Source organism: Mobula birostris, chromosome 19 (genome assembly GCF_030028105.1).
Source record: "Mobula birostris isolate sMobBir1 chromosome 19, sMobBir1.hap1, whole genome shotgun sequence".
In the NCBI taxonomy this organism is placed as follows: domain Eukaryota; kingdom Metazoa; phylum Chordata; class Chondrichthyes; order Myliobatiformes; family Myliobatidae; genus Mobula; species Mobula birostris.
This window is the reverse complement of record NC_092388.1, coordinates 55,604,278-55,623,099: the sequence shown is the minus strand read 5'-3', so window position 1 is coordinate 55,623,099 and position 18,822 is coordinate 55,604,278. Positions and strand designations below refer to the sequence as shown.

General features: G+C 41.7%; 1 protein-coding gene across 8 annotated transcripts in view; it reads right to left on the bottom strand.

Moving 5' to 3' along the window:
- jarid2b (jumonji and AT-rich interaction domain containing 2b) overlaps positions 1-18,822 on the bottom strand; it is a 358,906-nt gene that overhangs the window by 160,707 nt on the left and 179,377 nt on the right. For 5 of the 8 annotated variants that reach the window (XM_072283626.1, XM_072283631.1, XM_072283632.1 and 2 more), the window contains one exon: positions 1,754-1,904. In XM_072283626.1, coding sequence (XP_072139727.1) covers positions 1,754-1,904 — 151 coding nt within the window. Of the gene's footprint in view, positions 1-1,753; positions 1,905-5,192; positions 5,213-5,984; positions 6,042-6,402; positions 6,423-18,822 lie in introns of those variants that run through there. The other 3 variants (XM_072283630.1, XM_072283628.1, XM_072283629.1) reach the window with 3 other exon arrangements.

Genomic DNA, 18,822 nt, shown 5'->3' with positions numbered 1-18,822 from the left:
AGAGGCAATAGATTTGGGAAGCTTTTAAAAAACAAAAGGCAACTAAATGAGCCATGAAGAAAGAAAGGATGAAATATAAAGATAAGCTAGCCAATAATATAAAAAAAATACAAAAAGTTTTTTCTCAATATATAAAAAGAGACACAAGAGTGGATATCAGACCACTGGAGAGGTAGCATTGGGGGACAAAGAAACGATGGATGAACTGAATAAGTATTTTGGCAGAAATGCAGAAGTGTCAAGGGGCAGAAATGGGTGTTGTTGCTATTACTAAAGAGGAATGCTTGGGAAACTAAAAGGTCTGAAGGTAGGCAAGTCACCAGGACCAGATGGACTACACCCCAGGGTTCTTGAAAGAGTTGACAGAAGAGATTGCGGAGGCATTAGTAATGACCTTTCAAGAATCACTAGATTCTGGAATGATTCCAGAGAACTGAAAAATTGCAAATGTTACCTTTCTCTTAGAAGGGAGGGAAGCAAAAGGGAGAAAATCATTGTCCAGTTTTAGTTCTGACCAACAGCTGTAAAGAATACTATGATATCAAAGGGAAACCAAACAATATTTTTCATTCAAACAACAGGAATACTGTAGATGCTGGAAATTCAAGCAACACACATCAAAGTTGCTGGTGAATGCAGCAGGCCAGGCAGCATCTCTAGGAAGAGGTACAGTCGACGTTTCAGGCCGAGACCTGACATTTTTCATTCTAATTTTAACTGAATTATTTGGTTATTTGTGGACAAAATGGTATAGTTTCCAAAACATCATTGTGCACAGATCCTTATATTTTGCCACATACTGCTTAATATTATTGTGCTATACTGAAATTACAGTGGTTACCGCCAGGTACAAGATATGGGGCTAAGAAAACACAGTATCAAGGAGCCAAGGTGAAATGGTATTTTACCAAACCTGAGCCACAAGTAAAATTTTTATTGTGTGAGATTTCATGTTACTCAAGATTAACAATTCCTGGAACAGAGAAGACAGCGCCCAACTAAAGTTAAAACAACTAACTAGAAAAGTGGTGGCAGAATGGATAAGCAGAACACAATCAACAAAACACACAAACACACATCAGTTTGACCAAAATCTGATTTCATATCCCAGTGATAGTAACCAGTTAACAAACTGCTAAGCTATCACATGATAGATAGGGATGTTTACAGTTCTTTGTTCCACTGTTACATAAAATACAGCTATCCAGCCAGGTTTACTTGTATTCTATACATATCTGTTTTGATACCTGCCATGGAACCAAGTCACATTTTGCCAAACTTTAAAAATAAAAACGCTACAGATTTCCATCAGGACACAAGTTCATTCTGATTTACTTTTTCCCCTGTAGTCTTGGCTCTACTGCCTTACACAAGAATGTTTGAGCTCTTGCCCCATAGGTCAGAATGACATTTCAGAATCAGGTTTAATATCACTGGCATACATCACAAAATTTGTTGTTTTGCCATTTTCCCAAAGAATCACGAGGCCATGGCTAGAGTCAAAATCAAGGATCCATTTAAAATTAATTTCAATCCACTGTCATGAAGATTTAGAATTTATTTACTAATGATGCATCGTGTGGTGAAACTTGCAGGCCAAATAACTTTGAAACAGTGTTGAAACAGTCAAAAGAAACACAAGCACAACAGAATGAAGATTAAAACTGACTTACAAACCAGTTTCAAGAGAAGTGATCCATTACAACCACATTTGACAAAATAATAACCTTTGTTAAGATATTTCAAAACTAACCTCTTTCTAACTGGCCCCTCTTCATTCTCCGATGAGCTGGTATCATTTCCGTCTCCTTTCTGTGATGTATTTGACCCGTCCTCTTTCCCAGTTCCAACTCCGGTCTCAGGTGACGATATTGGTCTGTTTGAGGAACCGTTGCCGAGAGAACCTGCGTGGTCAGAATACTGTGGTATCAGTAAACAATGCTGTAAACAAAACTATGCTTTAAGTAAACATGCATATCATACCAATTTGCACTTTGGCAATTTCATGAAGACTCAAGTTGACTTTGAAGTTAGTTCACCCACTTGTTTACATACTAGATATACAAGGTTATCAAAGAGAGGGCTAGAAAATGCAACATTCCTGGTTTGTGTATTTTTAGTTTGGTATAGGCCTGGTCTACTTATTCTGAACTATGACACAACAAGTAAACGTAGCAGGAAGACAGTCCATTCACCTCAAAACTTTTCTGGAGCTGTCAACCAAAATGTGACTGTGAGTTGAATTTGCCAAGGAAAAACAAGATCAGGAAAGAAAAAAATAGATTGGGTGGTTTAAAAAGTATTAAACTTGGTGAAAGATGAGCTCTGCTTGGAACTGTTCCTCAACGTCTTCATCTATGTTGTCCTTGCAGTTTACATACTGCCTGTTAAAAACAGGAACTGAATTCATTACAATCTTACATCTCCCCATAGTGCAAGCAATGCAAGAGTCACATTTCCCATTATAAAGAAAAGCATTTTATTATGTCTCTGCAGTTTTTCCACAACCAATCGAAACGTTTCAATTTATTGAAAAAAATACTAAGACAGAAAGTCATCTGAATATTTGCTTTTTTGAAGATATTTAATCATATTAAATGGTTTGCTACCTTCGGAAAATGAATCATAAGACACTGAACCTGGGGCAATCCTTTCAACACACAAGGCATGAATTTTGTCTGTGTCATCACCTCAGTGAGCCATTTGACCAGGGAAACTACACAACTTTTATCCAATGCAACCCTGGCCTCACCCTAACCAAAGATATTCCTATTGCCCATCCATCCCCCTCTGTCTGTGACATAAAACTAACTTGTTTTCTCATTTTCCCAGTTCTGACAAAGAACCCACACCTTTAAACATTAAATATCTGCTTCTCTTTTCACAGACGCTGCCCTGAAAGCATCCAGTGCCTGCAATATTTTCAACTTTCATGCAGTAACAAGCTACTCTGCATGGAGAGACACTGATAACACCAAACAAAATGATCAGGTCTCTCACTGACTGGCACATCAAAAAATCAACTTGGCTCTCAATCACAGGCTAATTTTCCACTCTGCCTCACTTTAGTACAAACAAACTATGGATTGACATTCTCATTTCAACTCCTTGATGTTAATTGTAATGGTACACTATCTTTATTAAAATGACAGCACGGGTGGGCTCAGAGCATTTCAACACAGAAACAGGCTCTTCATCCCAAACAACCCACGCAGACCTGTTACCATCCAGATTGTTGATACAGATGACAAACAAGATGGAAAGTCTAAACTACCAGGCTTTGCCCTGCCCTTTGCATATAGGATCACTGAAAATGCTTCTGTAAATTTGGAATGTGCTGAAGTTGTTGGCCAAATTCTACCAAGAAAGGGGATCCAGGTTACAGAAACTAAAAGGAAGTGTGTGTTATTCTTACTCTCCACAGCTTTCATAGCGGGCTGAATGTCCAAGGGGCATCAACGTGAAACTAAACAACTGCTGTGCTTCACAAAATGGGAGGCAGAGAGCAAGAAGCTGAATGAACCACAGAAGAATTAAAAAGGATAAAGCCGTAAAATGCATCAAAATCATCCTACCATTGGTTTCAATCTTTTACAAAAAAATGACCAGAGTTACAAACTGACTTGATTTTTTTTGAACCAACAAAAATGATAATAACAGCATCTCAGACAATTCAGCTTTCTTTGCAGTTTAGCATCAAAATATCAGGTTAAAGCTAATGTTTGAGACCCGATGCAGGATTCGAATCCATAAGCATTGATATGGCAACGAGCTACAAGGACACAGCAATATCCCTGAACACACGACAAAACAAGCTGATCATTGGCTTCCCTACAGCTGCCCCAGTATAAACACAAGGCATCTAACAATAGCATGAGCAATATTACCTAACAAAGGGACCAGAGACTCATAGAGCCAGTGAATCATAAGGCACAAGACAGGCCCTTCGGCCTACCAAGCTCACATCAATTATTAACCACCCATTTACAATAGTTCCACCTTATTGTCTCCATACTCCCCTCAGACTCTACCACTCACCTGCACGCGAGGGGCAATTTGTAGTGCAACAATTAACCCAACAGCCTGCAAGACTCTGGGATGTGGGAGGAAACCAGAAGTCCCAGGGGAAATCCACACAGCCACAAGGAGAACACACAAACTCCATACAGACAATGTCAGTCTCAGGATTCAACCTGGGTTGCCGGTGCAGTTGGCAGCGGCTCTCCCAACTGTACTGGCCTGTGTTTTTATAAACTACTGCGTACTTTACAATTCAAATATAATGTACTGTGGCGGACATAATACCACTACAGAAAATTCATATCTATTCTGATATTTTTCTCATCACCTCCCATGAATTTGTAAAGATTAAAGCCAATGAAAGAGAACCCAACATCTTTCCTTATTTCCCCAGCAAGCTATCGGCTAGCAGTCAGACTTTTAGCTTCACACTAACAGTTCCAGTAGTCTGGCCCATGGGAGGGTAAACTATGTGATGCGGTCCCCACTACAGGGTCTCTCTCTCTCACATACACACACACGCACAGGGGCATGGTCATTGTTGCCTGCGAAAGTCAGGAGATCAGCCGCTAGGTAGCTGCCAACAATGAAGCCTGGATGTACAGGCCTTATAACAATTTGAAAAGGGAAAGAACAGAATGTGATTACTTTCTGTCCTTTGTGAAACCAGTCCTAGGCTACAACATGGAGGCCTGTACGCAACAAACCTGCTTCTCAAGACACATCGATAAACAAGCAAATTAGGTTAAATGAAGCCAGCCACCCAATAAGACATGGTCTGATAGGGAGGGTAAAGTTGGGTGAGTGGTGGTGGATTGTAAAACAGGGGAAGAGGCCCAGAAAGTCATCAGCACGTAGGTGCTGGAGTAACTCGAGATGTGGGAGCATCTGAGGGGGGAAATGGACAGCTGACATCTTGGTTTGCGGCCCTCTGAGAAGTCTGTCTGTTGTACATAAATTATCATAAAACACCACTGCAAAACCAACAAGAGGAACAAAAAAAATCATTAAACAAGCTTTTTCCAGAAAACAAGCACAATACATAAAAACATTGATTTCTTATGATGATAATTTACACATTAATAACCCAAGATGTTCAAATTAAAAAGTAAACAATAATATGACTTTGCAAAGCAATAAAGTGTTAAATTAACATCATTAAATTGCTTTACCTTTCATACGTGCCCCAGACACTGGAGACATTGCCGTTCACGCAGCAATCTGACCGAACTTGCAAAGCCCTACTAGATGCTTACCAAATGTACCTTCTGTACCCCAAACAACTGTATTGCACATCACAAAATAAACTGAATATTTCAACAATGAGGCAACCTTAACCTTAGTCAGAATTACCAAAAAAAAGTCATCATCACAGATCTAAACAGCCGAGGTTATAAAATGGCTTGAAATCTGATATGGCCCACAGATGTAGAAATCAAACAGCCCGAAGATGCAGTGGTCAGACTCAAACACAATGAACTTATTAACAGATTATTAACACAATTAACAGATGCCCAGATGCCGTTTGCTGTCAAGAAGCATATGTCCCTTTGCTGTGGACAGGAACAGCAGTACACAACATTAAAACCTGTGAGACAAAGTCAATACAACACAATGCTACGCACATGAAAAAAAACAGCACTGCATAATATTTCCCTGGCGATGAATGTCAATGAAGACAGAGCGCCTGTTCATCTGCAAGTTAAGAATGAGTTAAATGCAGAATCGCCAGCAGCATTCATCAGCTACACAATATATCCAAAGAGAATACTGCATAAAGCATTGAGGCCATTATTTACTAAATTATCACAGGAGTCACGTCTACTGTGAGGCCTGCCTGATCAGACCCAGCCAAGCAAACGTTGCAAGGATCATAAAACACATCAACAGTGACGGCTCAAGAGTATACAGCCCTTCTCGGCATCCTTGATAAAACAATCTACGTTTTCTCCCGAATCGTGCACCTTGGACTGTGGTAGAGGACAGATGGTGGATGGTCGACATCGTCACAGCCTCTGCCAATGGCATTCTCCAGCCGGCTTGGTGAGCTGCTAAAGCAGAATTCAAGATGAATCCCCTGCTGATTTGCACTTCCATCAGCCCGGATCCTCACTGCCGTTGAATGCTGTATCACATGACCAAAGGTGAGCTCAGTAACTCGCTGGCTTCAGGAATCCAAAGTACCAGTACGATAAGATGCTCGAATTTTCCCCTTTTATTTTGGGGGAAAAAAATCCCCAGACTCTTTCCACTCAAAATGGGTGACAATTCAATTGAAATAGCTGTAGCCGCTTCAGAAGTCTGAGGAAACACACATCAGATTTAAACTGAACTACAGCTTAAACAGAAAGAATTTTATTGCCAGTTAGTACAACAGCTCACCAGGCAAGCCTTTTGAGAAGTACATCTTTACATGTCAACAAACATCTGCTATGGCTCTGCCCAACAGAGTCACATGACCACTGCACTGCCTCAGTTTACCAGGGAATTTTTTTTTCAGCGGCACAAATCGAAGCAGGTTTCAATCCCTGTTGCTCCATCGTTCCAACTGGGTTCAGCTATCCTCAAGTGACAATCCTTACCCTGCAATTTTACATTCCATTCCTCAAAGTATTTCCACTCTCCAGTATTCCAATAATCCACAAATTTAACCAATTGTTTCCAAGTGTAACAGACACGACAGCAACAGAGCTGTCCTTAAGATTCGACCCCATTCAGAGGGAAGAAGTGGATTTTGCCCAGTTAGCAAAAGTTAGACTGATGCAAAGAGCAGATTTCCCATTGTGTTTCATTCATCCCACCAGATTAAAGCCACAAAAGGAAAATAAAATTAGGAAATTAGTTTATTATTGTCACCTGTATCTAGGTAGTGAAGACACTGTATTGCATGTCATTTCATAACCCCAGCTCCCGAATGGACAGACTCATGTCTGCCCCTCCCAGGCCACACAAAACAATACTACAATAGAGCATTGAAGAGCCTCTCAAAGTCCAACCCTATGTCCCCCTCGTGAGAGGTGGAAATGGACAAGACCAGCCAATAGGGCTCTGATGAAGCTGTGTAAACCAATCACCTGTATGGTGGATACAATGGCTTACAGAAATATTGCTGAACTCCAAACCATACCATTGACGTCGGACGATGGAGACAGGTCATCGATGTCCTGTGCTCCTTGGGGAGCTAAGGGACCAAGAAGAAGAGGAGCATTGAAGTAGTACAAGGGAAAGCAGCTACAGAATGTGAATGAAGTGTTACAGTTACAGAGGAAGTGCAGAGCAGGCAGCCAGACGATAAGTTTCAAGGACATAATGAGGTAGATTGGAAGGTCAAGAGTCCATCTTATTGTGGCCCAAGTCATTTAACAGTGTGACAGAAGGTGTTCCTGAGCCCGGTGGCACGTGCTTTCAGGCTTTTCTACCTTCTGGCGGGGAAGAGAGAATGTCTGCGGTGGGTGGAGACTTTGATTCCGTTGGCTGCTTTACCGAGGCACCAAGTGGAGTAGACAGACTACGGAGGGGACACTGATTTCCATGGTGTGCTGGACTGTGGTCTACAACTCAGCAATTTCGTGTTATAGGTGACAACTCCCACTCTTAGATACATATGATATGCTACTCTCATCTCTTTCAGCAATCAACTTCCCAGCTCCTCACTTCACCTCTCCTCTAGTTCCACCTATCACCTACCACCTTGTACTTCTTCCTCCCCCTCCCCCCACCTTCTTACTCTGACTTCTCCCCTTCCTTTCCAGTCCTGACGAAGGGTCTCAGTCCAAAACATCAACTGTTTACTCTTTTCCATAGATGCTGCCTGGCCTGCTGGATTACTCTCCACTTTTAGTAATTGTTTTTTAAAAAATCAGCGTTATGTTCTTCTGGTGCCATTCTTTACAATACAGCACAGGTATTGTTACCATACCAAGGAACTCTTCTGTATTTTCTAATTTATGGGACTGCCCGTGTAAGTGCCTCAAGTATGATTCTTTCTCCACACCTTTAAGTTTCGTCACTTCAGAATTAGATGACCTTATGAGTTGATGTTAAAAATGATGGGAGGAAATTGTTCCAAATGAGAAGGTGGTTCTGGTGAAGTAGCATTTTTTTTAATGAACAGTGGTATATCCATGCATCTCAGGCTTCAGATATGGTGCCAAAGGGTAGGATCAAACAACAGCAGCTCCTCCACAAAAAGGCAAAAGTAGATACTTAGCAAGGAAGTGGTCTTCCAGTACTCGGCTGTAGGGCTGATTATTCATTTGTCATGGTTGAAGAACCTCAGATCAGTAGCAACAACGTATGCTTCACAGGGCAGACTTCAAACAGAGGACCTCCCAAGTTTAGATGGCGCTGTGCCACATGCTAACTGGAAAAGAATGCTCATCTTTAAACATAGCCATTTGTGAACGTTAAGATCAAAATATCCACAAACATTTACATATTGTTACGTAGAAACAGTAATTAATTTTACAATAACAAGTTTCTTCATTAGCAGTTAAATCCTCAAAACCACAGCAAAGAAAGTTGGGCAGATAAAAGAGGGTACTGAAAGGTTATATTCAAATGCTATATTCTTGAAAAATATCAACTAACATTTCCATTCTAACAAAAAGTGTGACTTATCCAAAAATAAACAACCAAGATGGCCACAATCGACAATGTTGCAAGGAATGGTGATATTCCACACAGCAGAACCATCTGATGGCAAAACAAAAACCTTCAATGTGGTTTCTGTTGTGTTTAGGAGGAGGATCGAAGTTAAATGAGTTTCCCAACCCATTTTCATTATACCTTCCTGATGACATAGCTCTGCCCAAACTTCAGATGCAGGCAATCTTCTTTCAGGCTGAAGTAAAAATACAAAATGTTAGAAGTACTCAGCATGTCAGGCAACTCCTGTGGTCTTCCGCATCTTTCCATTTGCTCAAAGGTAATCTTTTTTGTCCCTGCACTGACAACCTCAGCCTCACAGAAACACAACAGCATGACTTCATCTACCTTCCAGCTGGCCTCTTTCCCCTCTCACCACCTTTTTATTTTGGCATCTTTCCCTTTCCTTCTCAGTCCTGAAGAAGGGTCTCTTCTGAAACATCCACTGATTATTCTTTTCCATAGATGCTGCCTGACCTGCAGAGTTCCTCCAGTGTCTTATTTGCCTTGTTTTGGATTTATAGCATCTGCAGACCTTCTCGTGTTCATCTACATACTTTGGGCAAGCATCAGATTTTTTAAAAATTATAAACACAAAAGAAAGTGAATTTTCCTCAAACTAACTGTGACATACAACACAGGACATGTTGAAAACCACATTCCAAGTTCAGCTCTGTGGATACCAGCACATAAGTATAATGGGTCAGGTGGGGGTGGAAAAGAGATATGCCTTGAACAATCTGCATTTTCTTCTCGCCACTGTTTACTACTGGTCTCTAAAGAGGAAGGCTGTGTGCAAACATGCCTGCCCCCAACATCAGACCATGCCAACACGTCTTCAGATGCATTTTTATTCCAAAATTGCACCAATTCAACACATGAACTGGCTTCCTATCGGAATTAATATTGCAGCCATCTTAAAAGGGCAATTTCTTACAAATTACAGGTTATTAAAAGGCAGCAATTTGAACTTATGGCACACCTACTCTATTCCCCTTATGGCACCTCCTGGATTTCCTCACTTGCAGACCCTAGTCAGCTGAGGTGGGCAAAAGGTTCTCCCTCACAATCTCCATCAACACAGGTGCAGCGCAGGGATGTGTGCTTAGTCCCCTGCTCTACTTGCTTTACACCTATGACTACTTAGCTAAATAGAGCACCAACACCATATACAAGTTTGGATATGACACCACTGTTGTGGGTGGTGATGAATCAGCATGCAGGAGGGAGATTGTAAACTTGCTTGAGTGGTGTAATAACAACAACCTCACACTCAATGTCAATAAGACCAAGGAACTGATTGTGGCCTTCAGGAGCGAGAAACCAAAGGCCCATGAGCCGGTAATCATCAGAGGATTAGAGGTGGAGAGGGTCAGTAACTTTAAATTCCTGGGTGTCACTATCTCAGAGGACCGGTCCTGGACCCATCATATAAATATACTTGCAAAGAAAGCATGACAGCACCTCTACTTCCTCAGGAGTCTGCAGAGATTCGGCATGTCATCGTAAAGGCTATAAGACCATAAGACAAAGGAGCAGAAGTCGGCCATTCGGCCTATCGAGTCTGCTCCACCATTTTACCATGAACTGACCCATTCTCCCATTTAATCCCACTCCTCAGCCTTCTCACCATAACCTTTGATGCCCTGGCTACTCAGATACCTATCAATCTCTGCCTTAAATACACCCGATGACTTGGCCTCTACTGCTGCCCGTGGCAACAAATTCCATAGATTCATCACCCTCTAAAAAAATTTCTTCGCGTTTCTGTTCTGAATGGGCGCCCTTCAATCCTTAAGTCATGCCCTCTCATACTAGACTCCCCCATCATGAGAAACAACTTTTCCACATCCACTCTGTCCATGCCTTTCAACATTCAAAATGTTTCTATGAGGTCTCCCCTCATTCTTCTAAACTCCAAGGAATACAGTCCAAGAGCAGACAAACATTCCTCATATGTTAACCCTCTCATTCCAGGAATTATTCTGGTGAATCTTCTCTGTATCCTCTCCAACTTCAGCACATCCTTTCTTAAGTAAGGAGACCAAAACTGCCCACAGTACTCCAAGTGAAGTCTCACCAGCACCTTATAGAGCCTCAACATCACATCCCTGCTCCTACACTCTATTCCTCTAGAAATGAATGCCAACATTGCATTCGCCTTCTTCACTACCGACTCAACCTGGAGGTTAACCTTAAGGGTAACCTGTACCAGGACTCCCAAGTCCCGTTGCATCTCAGAACTTTGAATTCTTTACCCATTTAAATAATAGTCTGCCCGTTTATTTCTTCTGCCAAAGTGCATAACCATACACTTTCCAACATTGTATTTCATTTGCCACTTCTTTGCCCATTCTTCCAATCTATCCAAGTCTCTCTGCAGACTCTCCATTTCCTAAGCACTACCGGCCCCTCCACCTATCTTCGTATCGTCAGCAAATTTAGCCACAAAGCCATCTATTCTATAATCCAAATCGTTGATGTACAATGTAAACAGAAGTGGCCCCAACACAGACCCCTGTGGAACACCACTGGTAACCGGCAGCCAACCAGAATAGGATCCCTTTCTCCCCACTCTCTGTTTCCTGCCAATCAGCCAACGCTCTATCCACGTATGTAACTTTCCTGTAATTCCATGGGCCCTTACCTTGTTAAGTAGCCTCATGTGTGGCACCTTGTCAAAGGCCTTCTGAAAATCCAAATATACAACATCCACTGCATCTCCCCTGTCTAGCCTACTGGTAATTTCCTCAAAAAATTGTAATAGGCTTGTCAGGCAGGATTTTCCTTTAAGGAATCCATGCTGAGTTCTGCCTATCTTGTCATATGCCTCCAGGTACTCTGTAACCTCATCCTTGACAATCGACTCCAACAACTTCCCAACCACCAATGTCAAGCTAACAGGTCTATAATTTCCTTTTTGCTTCCTTGCCCCCTTCTTAAATAGCGGAGTGACATTTGCAATCTTCCAGTACTCCAGAACTATGCCAGGATCTATCAACTTTTGAAAGATCATCGCTAATGCCTCCGCAATCTCCACAGCTACTTCCTTCAGGACACGAGAGTGCATTCCATCTGGTCTGGGAGATTTATCTACCTTTAGACTATTCAGCTTCCTGAGTACTTTTTCTGTCGTAATTGTGACTGCGCACACTTCTCTTCCCTGCCACCCTTGAGTGTCAGGTATACTGCTGTCTTCCTCAGTGAAGACCGATGCAAAATACTCGTTCAGTTCCTCTGCCATCTCCTTATCTCCCATTACAATTTCTCCAGTATCATTTTCTATCGGTCCTATATCTACTCTCACCTGTCTTTTACTCTTTATATACTTGAAAAAGCTCTTAGTATCCTCTTTGATATTATTTGCTAGCTTCCTTTCATAGTTAATCTTCTCCCTCTTAATGACCTTCTTAGTTTCCTTTTGTAAGGTTTTAAAAACTTCCCAATCCTCTGTCTTCATACTAATTTTTGCTTCCTTGTATGCCCTTCTCCTTTGCTTTAACTTTGGCTTTGACTTCTCTTGTCAATCACAGTTGCATCCTTTTTCCATTCGAAAATTTCTTCTTTTTTGGATATACCTGTCTTGCACCTTCCTCACATCTCGCATAAACTCTAGCCACTGCTGCTCTGCCGCCTTTCCCGCCGGTGTCCCTTTCCAGTCAACTTTGGCCAGTTCCTCTCTCATGCCACTGTAATTTCCTTTACTCCACTGAAATACCGATACATCAGATTTCGACTTCTCTTTTTCAAATTTCACAGTGAACTCAATCATGTTATGATCACTGCCTCCTAAGGGTTCTTTCACCTCGATCTCTCTAATCACCTCCGGTCCATTACACAATACCCAATCCAGTACAGCCGATCCCCTAGTGGGCTCAACAACAAGCTGTTCTAAAAAGCCATCTTGCAGACATTCTACAAATTCTCTCTCTTGAGATCCAGTGCCGACCTGATTTTCCCAATCCACTCGCATGTTAAAATAATTATCATAACACTGCCCTTCTAACAAGTCTTTTCTATTTCCTGTTGTAATTTGTAGTCCACATCCCTGCAACTGTTTGGAGGCCCATAAATAACTGTCATCAGGGTCCTTTTACCCCTGCGATTTCTTAGCTCAACCCATAAAGGTACTGCACCTTCCAAATCCTATATCACCTCTTTCTAATGATTTAATATCATTTCTTACCAATAAAGTCAGACCTCCCCCTCTGCCTACCTTCCTATCCTTCCGATACACCGTGTATCCTTGGACGTTCAGCTCCCAGAGACACGCATCCTTTAGCCACGTCTCAGTGAGGTAAACCTTGGCAAACGTCTCAGTGAGGTAAACCTTGGCAAACTTCTGTAGATGTGTGGTGGAAAGTGTGCTGACTGGCTGCATTATGACCTGGTATGAGGACACCAATGCTTTTGAGGTAGGTGACCTCAAATCCTACAAAATGTAAAGAATTCGGTCCAGTACATCACAGGTAAAGCCCTCCCAACCATTGAGCACATCTACATGAAACGTTGCCGTAGAAAAGCAGCATCCATCATCAAAGACCCTCACCACCCAGGCCATGCTCTTTTATCGCTGCTGCCATCAGATAGAAGGTACAGGTGCCTCAGGACTCGCACCACCAGGTTCAAGAACAGTTACTACCCCTCAATCATCAGGCTCTTGAACAAAAGGGGATAACTACACTCATTGAAGGACTCTGTTATATAGTTATTTCATACTCATTATTTATTGCTATTTACTTATATTTGCATTTGCACAGTTTGTTGTCCATCGATCCTGTTTACAGTTACTGTCCGATAGATTTGCTAAGTATACCCGCAGGAAAAAGAATCTCAGGGTTGTATGCGGTGACACATATGTATTCTAACAATAAATTTTTACTTTGAACTTTGAGTTATTCAGGTAGATGGAGGGGAAAGTACAGGTGGCCCCCGTTTCCTGAACGTTCGCTTTATGACACCTCGCTGTTACGAAAGACCCACATTAGTTACCTGTTTTTGCTAACAGAAGGTGTTTTCACTGTTAACAAAAAAAGGCAGGGCACACCCAAACAGCCAAGCTCCTCCCCCAGAACTGCATTCTAGCCAGCATTGCTTAAATACGTGCTTTATCTTGATTTATTTTGTTTTTGTTAGCAAGGTGAGTTCTAAGGTATTGAAAAAGCCTAAAATAGCTCATAAGCGTAAAACTGGACATAATTAAGCGTTTCGATCGTGGTGAACGAAGTAAGGACATTGTCCGCACGTTGAACTTGCCTGCGTTTTTATACTCAGAGAAAGAATTTTGAAAGCTATCGATGTTACTGTTGGATCTGCTCGTAGCAAAGTGGTCTCTCTTAGTCGGCATCCAAAAATGGATAAAACGGAAAGTCTATTGCTTGAGTGGATTGATGGGTGTACAAAGCATGGTGTTCTGTTAAGTTTTCTTATACTTAAGGAGAAATCAGTCTTTTTAATAAGCTGAAACACAAAGTACTGGACGATGGTGATGAAAGTGTTGCGAAAGTGGAACTTAAAGGTAGTCATGGGTGGTTTGATCGGTTTCTGAGATGAGGGCAGCTTCATAGTTTAAGCAGTGGTCCCCAACCTCCGGGCCGCGGACCGATACATTGCTGCGAAGAATGCAGCGGTAGTCGCAACGCACCCAGCACATCTTTAAGAAAAAAGCCGAAATAAACAAGCTCATTAATTAGATGCTGCCCGGCACGTAAATGTCGGCCCAGATCAGAGGCGATTGCCGATTGCGTCAGGTGGTTATTCGTATAAGTGTTTAACTGTGATGAAACTACAATTTACTGGAGTAAGTGAAACTACACTGCACATACATTATTTCTACTTTATATAGGCTGTGTATTTTTATGAGTTATTTGGTATGATTTGGCAGCTTCATAGCTTAGAAGTTACCGGAGAGAGTGTTTCTGCCGAGTGCTCCCGCGAGATTTTCGCTGTGCTGGACAATGCTGCAGAAAAGTATTTCTACTTTATATAGGCTGTGTATTTATCATATCATTACTGCTTTTACTATATGTTACTGTTATTTTAGGTTTTATGTGTTATTTGGCATGATTTTGTAGGTTATATTATGGGTCTGGAAACACTCAAAAATTTTTTCCATATTAATAAATGGTAATCGCTTATTCACTTTACGACATTCCAGCTTACAAACCATTTCATAGGAACGCTCTACCTTCGGATAGCGGGGTAAACCTGTATTAGATATCATGGCTTTATAGGTAGGACAGGTGGCAACTGAAACTGATCAAATGGATAGTCAGAGGCTTTTTCCCAGGGCTGAAATGGCAAGCACGAGAGGGCACAGTTTTAGGGTGCTTGAAAGTAGGTACAGAGGAAATGTCAGGGGTAAGTTTTTTTTTAAAAACGCAGAGAGTGGTGAGAGCGTGGAATGGGCGGTCGGCAATGGTTGTGGAGGCGGATACGAAAGGGTCTTTAAGAGACTCCTGGATAGGTATATGGAGCTCAGAAAAATAGAGGGCTATGGGTAAGCCTAGGTAATTTCTCAGGTAAGGACATGTTCGGCACAGCATTTTGGGCTGAAGGGCCTGAATTATGCTGTAGGTTTTCTGTGTTTCAATGTTTCTAAATGCAATGCCATTACAGATTGCTTTTAAAATTCAGGATGTAGGTTGGTGGGAGGGGATTTAAGTAGAAAGTGTCAAAGGGTAATGCCATTATCATTGCATGCTGGCAGAGAAATTCAAAGAAATGGGCTTTGAACTTTGTTCGAGACATATTCTGTGATGCCTGATACAGCTGGTTTGAGGAGATTCCAGTCTATCTCCTTTAAGATGCCCTAGTACCTTCTGATGGATTGGATGAAGAAATGGGGTGACAGGAGTTGAAGGGAGAGTCAGAGAGCCAAAGGAAATGGAAATCAAGAAAACACCAGATGCTGGAAACACTCCGCAGTCCAGGTAAAAAGAATCTGGTTGAAGAATTTTACTTATTCAATTCTCATGAAGGGAATTTGACCCAAAAAATTAATTTCTGATTCCCTGTCCCCCAAAACAACCTCAGATTTTTCAGTATTTCCAGTTTTATTTCAAAGGACACAGAGCCTAGAGAAAGCCATGGAGCAAGTTCGCTCTACCATTAAAATGATCAGTATATGGTGGTTTTTAACAAGCTGCTAGAGAATAAAAGTACAGTATTTAGGAGCACAAAACATTTCACACATACAATCCAGCAGCCAAAGGCATCATTAGCATCTGATGCAGAGTAAAAGGAGTAATTCACATTCTGTGTATAAGGCTTCCAAAGACCTTTGATGGGGCTACATAATAAGACCATAAGATTGGAGTAGAATGAGGCCACTTGGCCCATCAAGTCCACTCCACCATTTCATCACAGCTGATCCATTTCTCTTCTCAGCTCTAATCTCTTGCCTTCTCCCCTTATCCCTTCATGCCTGGCTAATCAAGAATCTATCAACTTCTGCCTTAAATGACTTGGCCTCCACAGCCATCTGTGGAAACAAATTTCACAGATTCACCACTCTCTGGTTAAAGAAAGTCCTCATCTCCTTTTTAAGGCTGTGTCCTCTGGTTTTAGACTCTCGCATCATAGGAACCATCTTCTCAATATCCATACTGAAGAAGCTGGGCTGTTCTCCTCAGAGCAGAGGAGATAGCACAGGGATCTGATGGAGTCAGTTAATGATATGAAGGGTGTAAACAGAATAGATTGAAAACATTTTCATTGGCAAAGGGGTCAAAGACAAGGAGATAGAGAATGAAGACAACTGGGGGGGGCAGGGAAGCCCTGTGAAACAATGTTATTTTGAAGTTCATGTTATCAGCTTTTGAAATGTGCTGGCAGATGTAGCAGTGGAGGTTGATTCAACTACAACACTTACATGGAGCAGGATAAATATCTGAAAGAGAGAGATTTGTAGAGTTTGGGGGAGGGTGGTGGGGGGAGAAAAATCAGGAGTGGTATCAGCTACATTTCCCTATATAGGGTCAACAGGCCAAAAACGGTCTTCCTGCACAAAGTGCTTCAACATAAAGAAATACGCACAAGCCACAACCATACAAGCTCTTATATTCTGAAAATCACCAATGCACAGAAAATTAAAAATACAAATAGCATACTTTGCAAATAAAATTCTCAAAAAATAATTATAAATAAAATTAACCTCTGATAGCAATTGACACGACAGAAGTAAAAAGAAGTTTCAACTTGCTCTTTAAAGCTGACTGGCAAATAAATTACAAATTCATCCAAAATATGGAAACATGTTTGAGACCCAGATTTTAAAATGCAATTTAGAGCCAAGGCTAAAGACAGCCAGCTCACCACATCCTCTTTACACCAAAAACACACCACCACATTTACTGAATGAACACCGACTGATAGTTGCGGGGGCAGGGGGGTGGAGAGAATTATTTCACCATGAAGGACTACTCTGGAGATTTCCAAAATGTCTTGCTGTTTTGGAAATGCAATTCTAATAGGAAGAACTTCAAAAGGGGAGGGGGAGAGCAAGTGAGTAACACAGTCTTCAAATGCTACCTGAAATTATGAAATTCAGTTGACACTGAAGAAACCGGGACACCTCCTCGGAAGGAAAAGCTGGGGAGGGGGAGAATTAACGAGTGTAAATTAAGAGAAACTTCAACAACTGCCAACTAGAGAAGGTAGGTTTTAAATAAATGACAAAAAGGGGCAACTTCTTTTTTTCCCTCTGTTAACACCTGAAAGAGGGTTAGACGCAGGTTCAATGATGAGCGTCTGAAAGGGAATTGGAAGTGTGCTTAATTTCATATGTAGCAACAGAGATTAATTTTGCCTTACAGCCCCAAAGACCCAGTTTAGCCCTTACACCTTCAATACTTTGAGTATGCACAATTCTCCCTGTGACTGTGTGGCTTCCCCTGGGTACTCTGGTTTCTTCCCACATCCCAACAAAGCATTCAAGGCACTGTAAATTATCCTACAGTGCAGGTAAACAAGATTGAGAGGGGGAGCAGACAGATACATGTGACAAGAGCCCTAGGCGACGATGGTAAGGACACAAGTGCTGGAGTATCCGAGACTAGAACCAAATTCGAGACCAAAACAAGAACCAGGGTTCTTGACTAGATGCTAGATGAGAACTTGACAAGACTAGACAAGAATCCAAATGAGACAGAAATCCTAAACATGGCCACAGGCTGAAGCAAAGTTGAGCTGACAACTGAGCACCAAACCAGAGTTCAGGTACTTTTTAAATTTCCAAATCTTCACACTAAAACATGGTCACTAATTTGCAGAATGGGCCAGAATTTCTAAAGGAGCCATATCAGTTATACTCCAGAGAATTGGGCATCTAAACCCCAAAGGGTAGGTGCATACTGGAACAATACATGATAGATAGAAAATAATTGTCTATAGATGGAAATAAAGAGGGAATAGGAGACGGATGCAATTGTTTTGCTGGGAGAGGCATGAAGTCAATGGACCAAACATATTCCTGCAATGCCATGTGAATTAATTTTGTCTCTTGCAATTAGTCAGCAAGGATACGTTGGACTGAGTGGTCGTTCTTTCTGTGACGTAGTGAAGCAGTTTTGCACTCAGGGACTTCAGCAGGCATTTCAGGAAGTGTCTCTCCAAACCAGCACCAGCAGATCAGTTCTGCTGGAATCCAGAATCGCTCTCAGATTACTGAGTGAAATATCCCAGAGGGGCAAGTGAAGCAGCTTCCACAGACATTTGCCACAGCCAGTTCTAATGTCCAGTTCCTGGGGGTCACTCAACATGAGTGCCCTCCTCCTGTATCGCCCCCACCAACTTGTTGCTGCCAATAGGTTTTTAAGTTGACCTTTTTTCAAGGTTGCACATTAGCAGCATCATGACCTCGGGTGCTCAGGTTCTCCTCATGAACGCTTCAGTTACCTCTGGGTGTTGCAGTTTCCTCCCACACCTCAAAGAAATGAAGGAAGGCAGATTAGTTGGACACTTTTAGTCCAGCCTAGTGTTTCAATGAGTGCTAAAATCTTAGGGGAGTTTATAGGAACGTGGAGAGAATAAAAATGGGGTTTGAGTTGGGTCAGCATAAATGGGCACAAAATGTGGTGAGGACCTGTTTCTCTGCTGCACAATCCTAAATAAATATTGCTTTCTCTCTTTTTAAAAAGAAAGATCTTTCTCCTG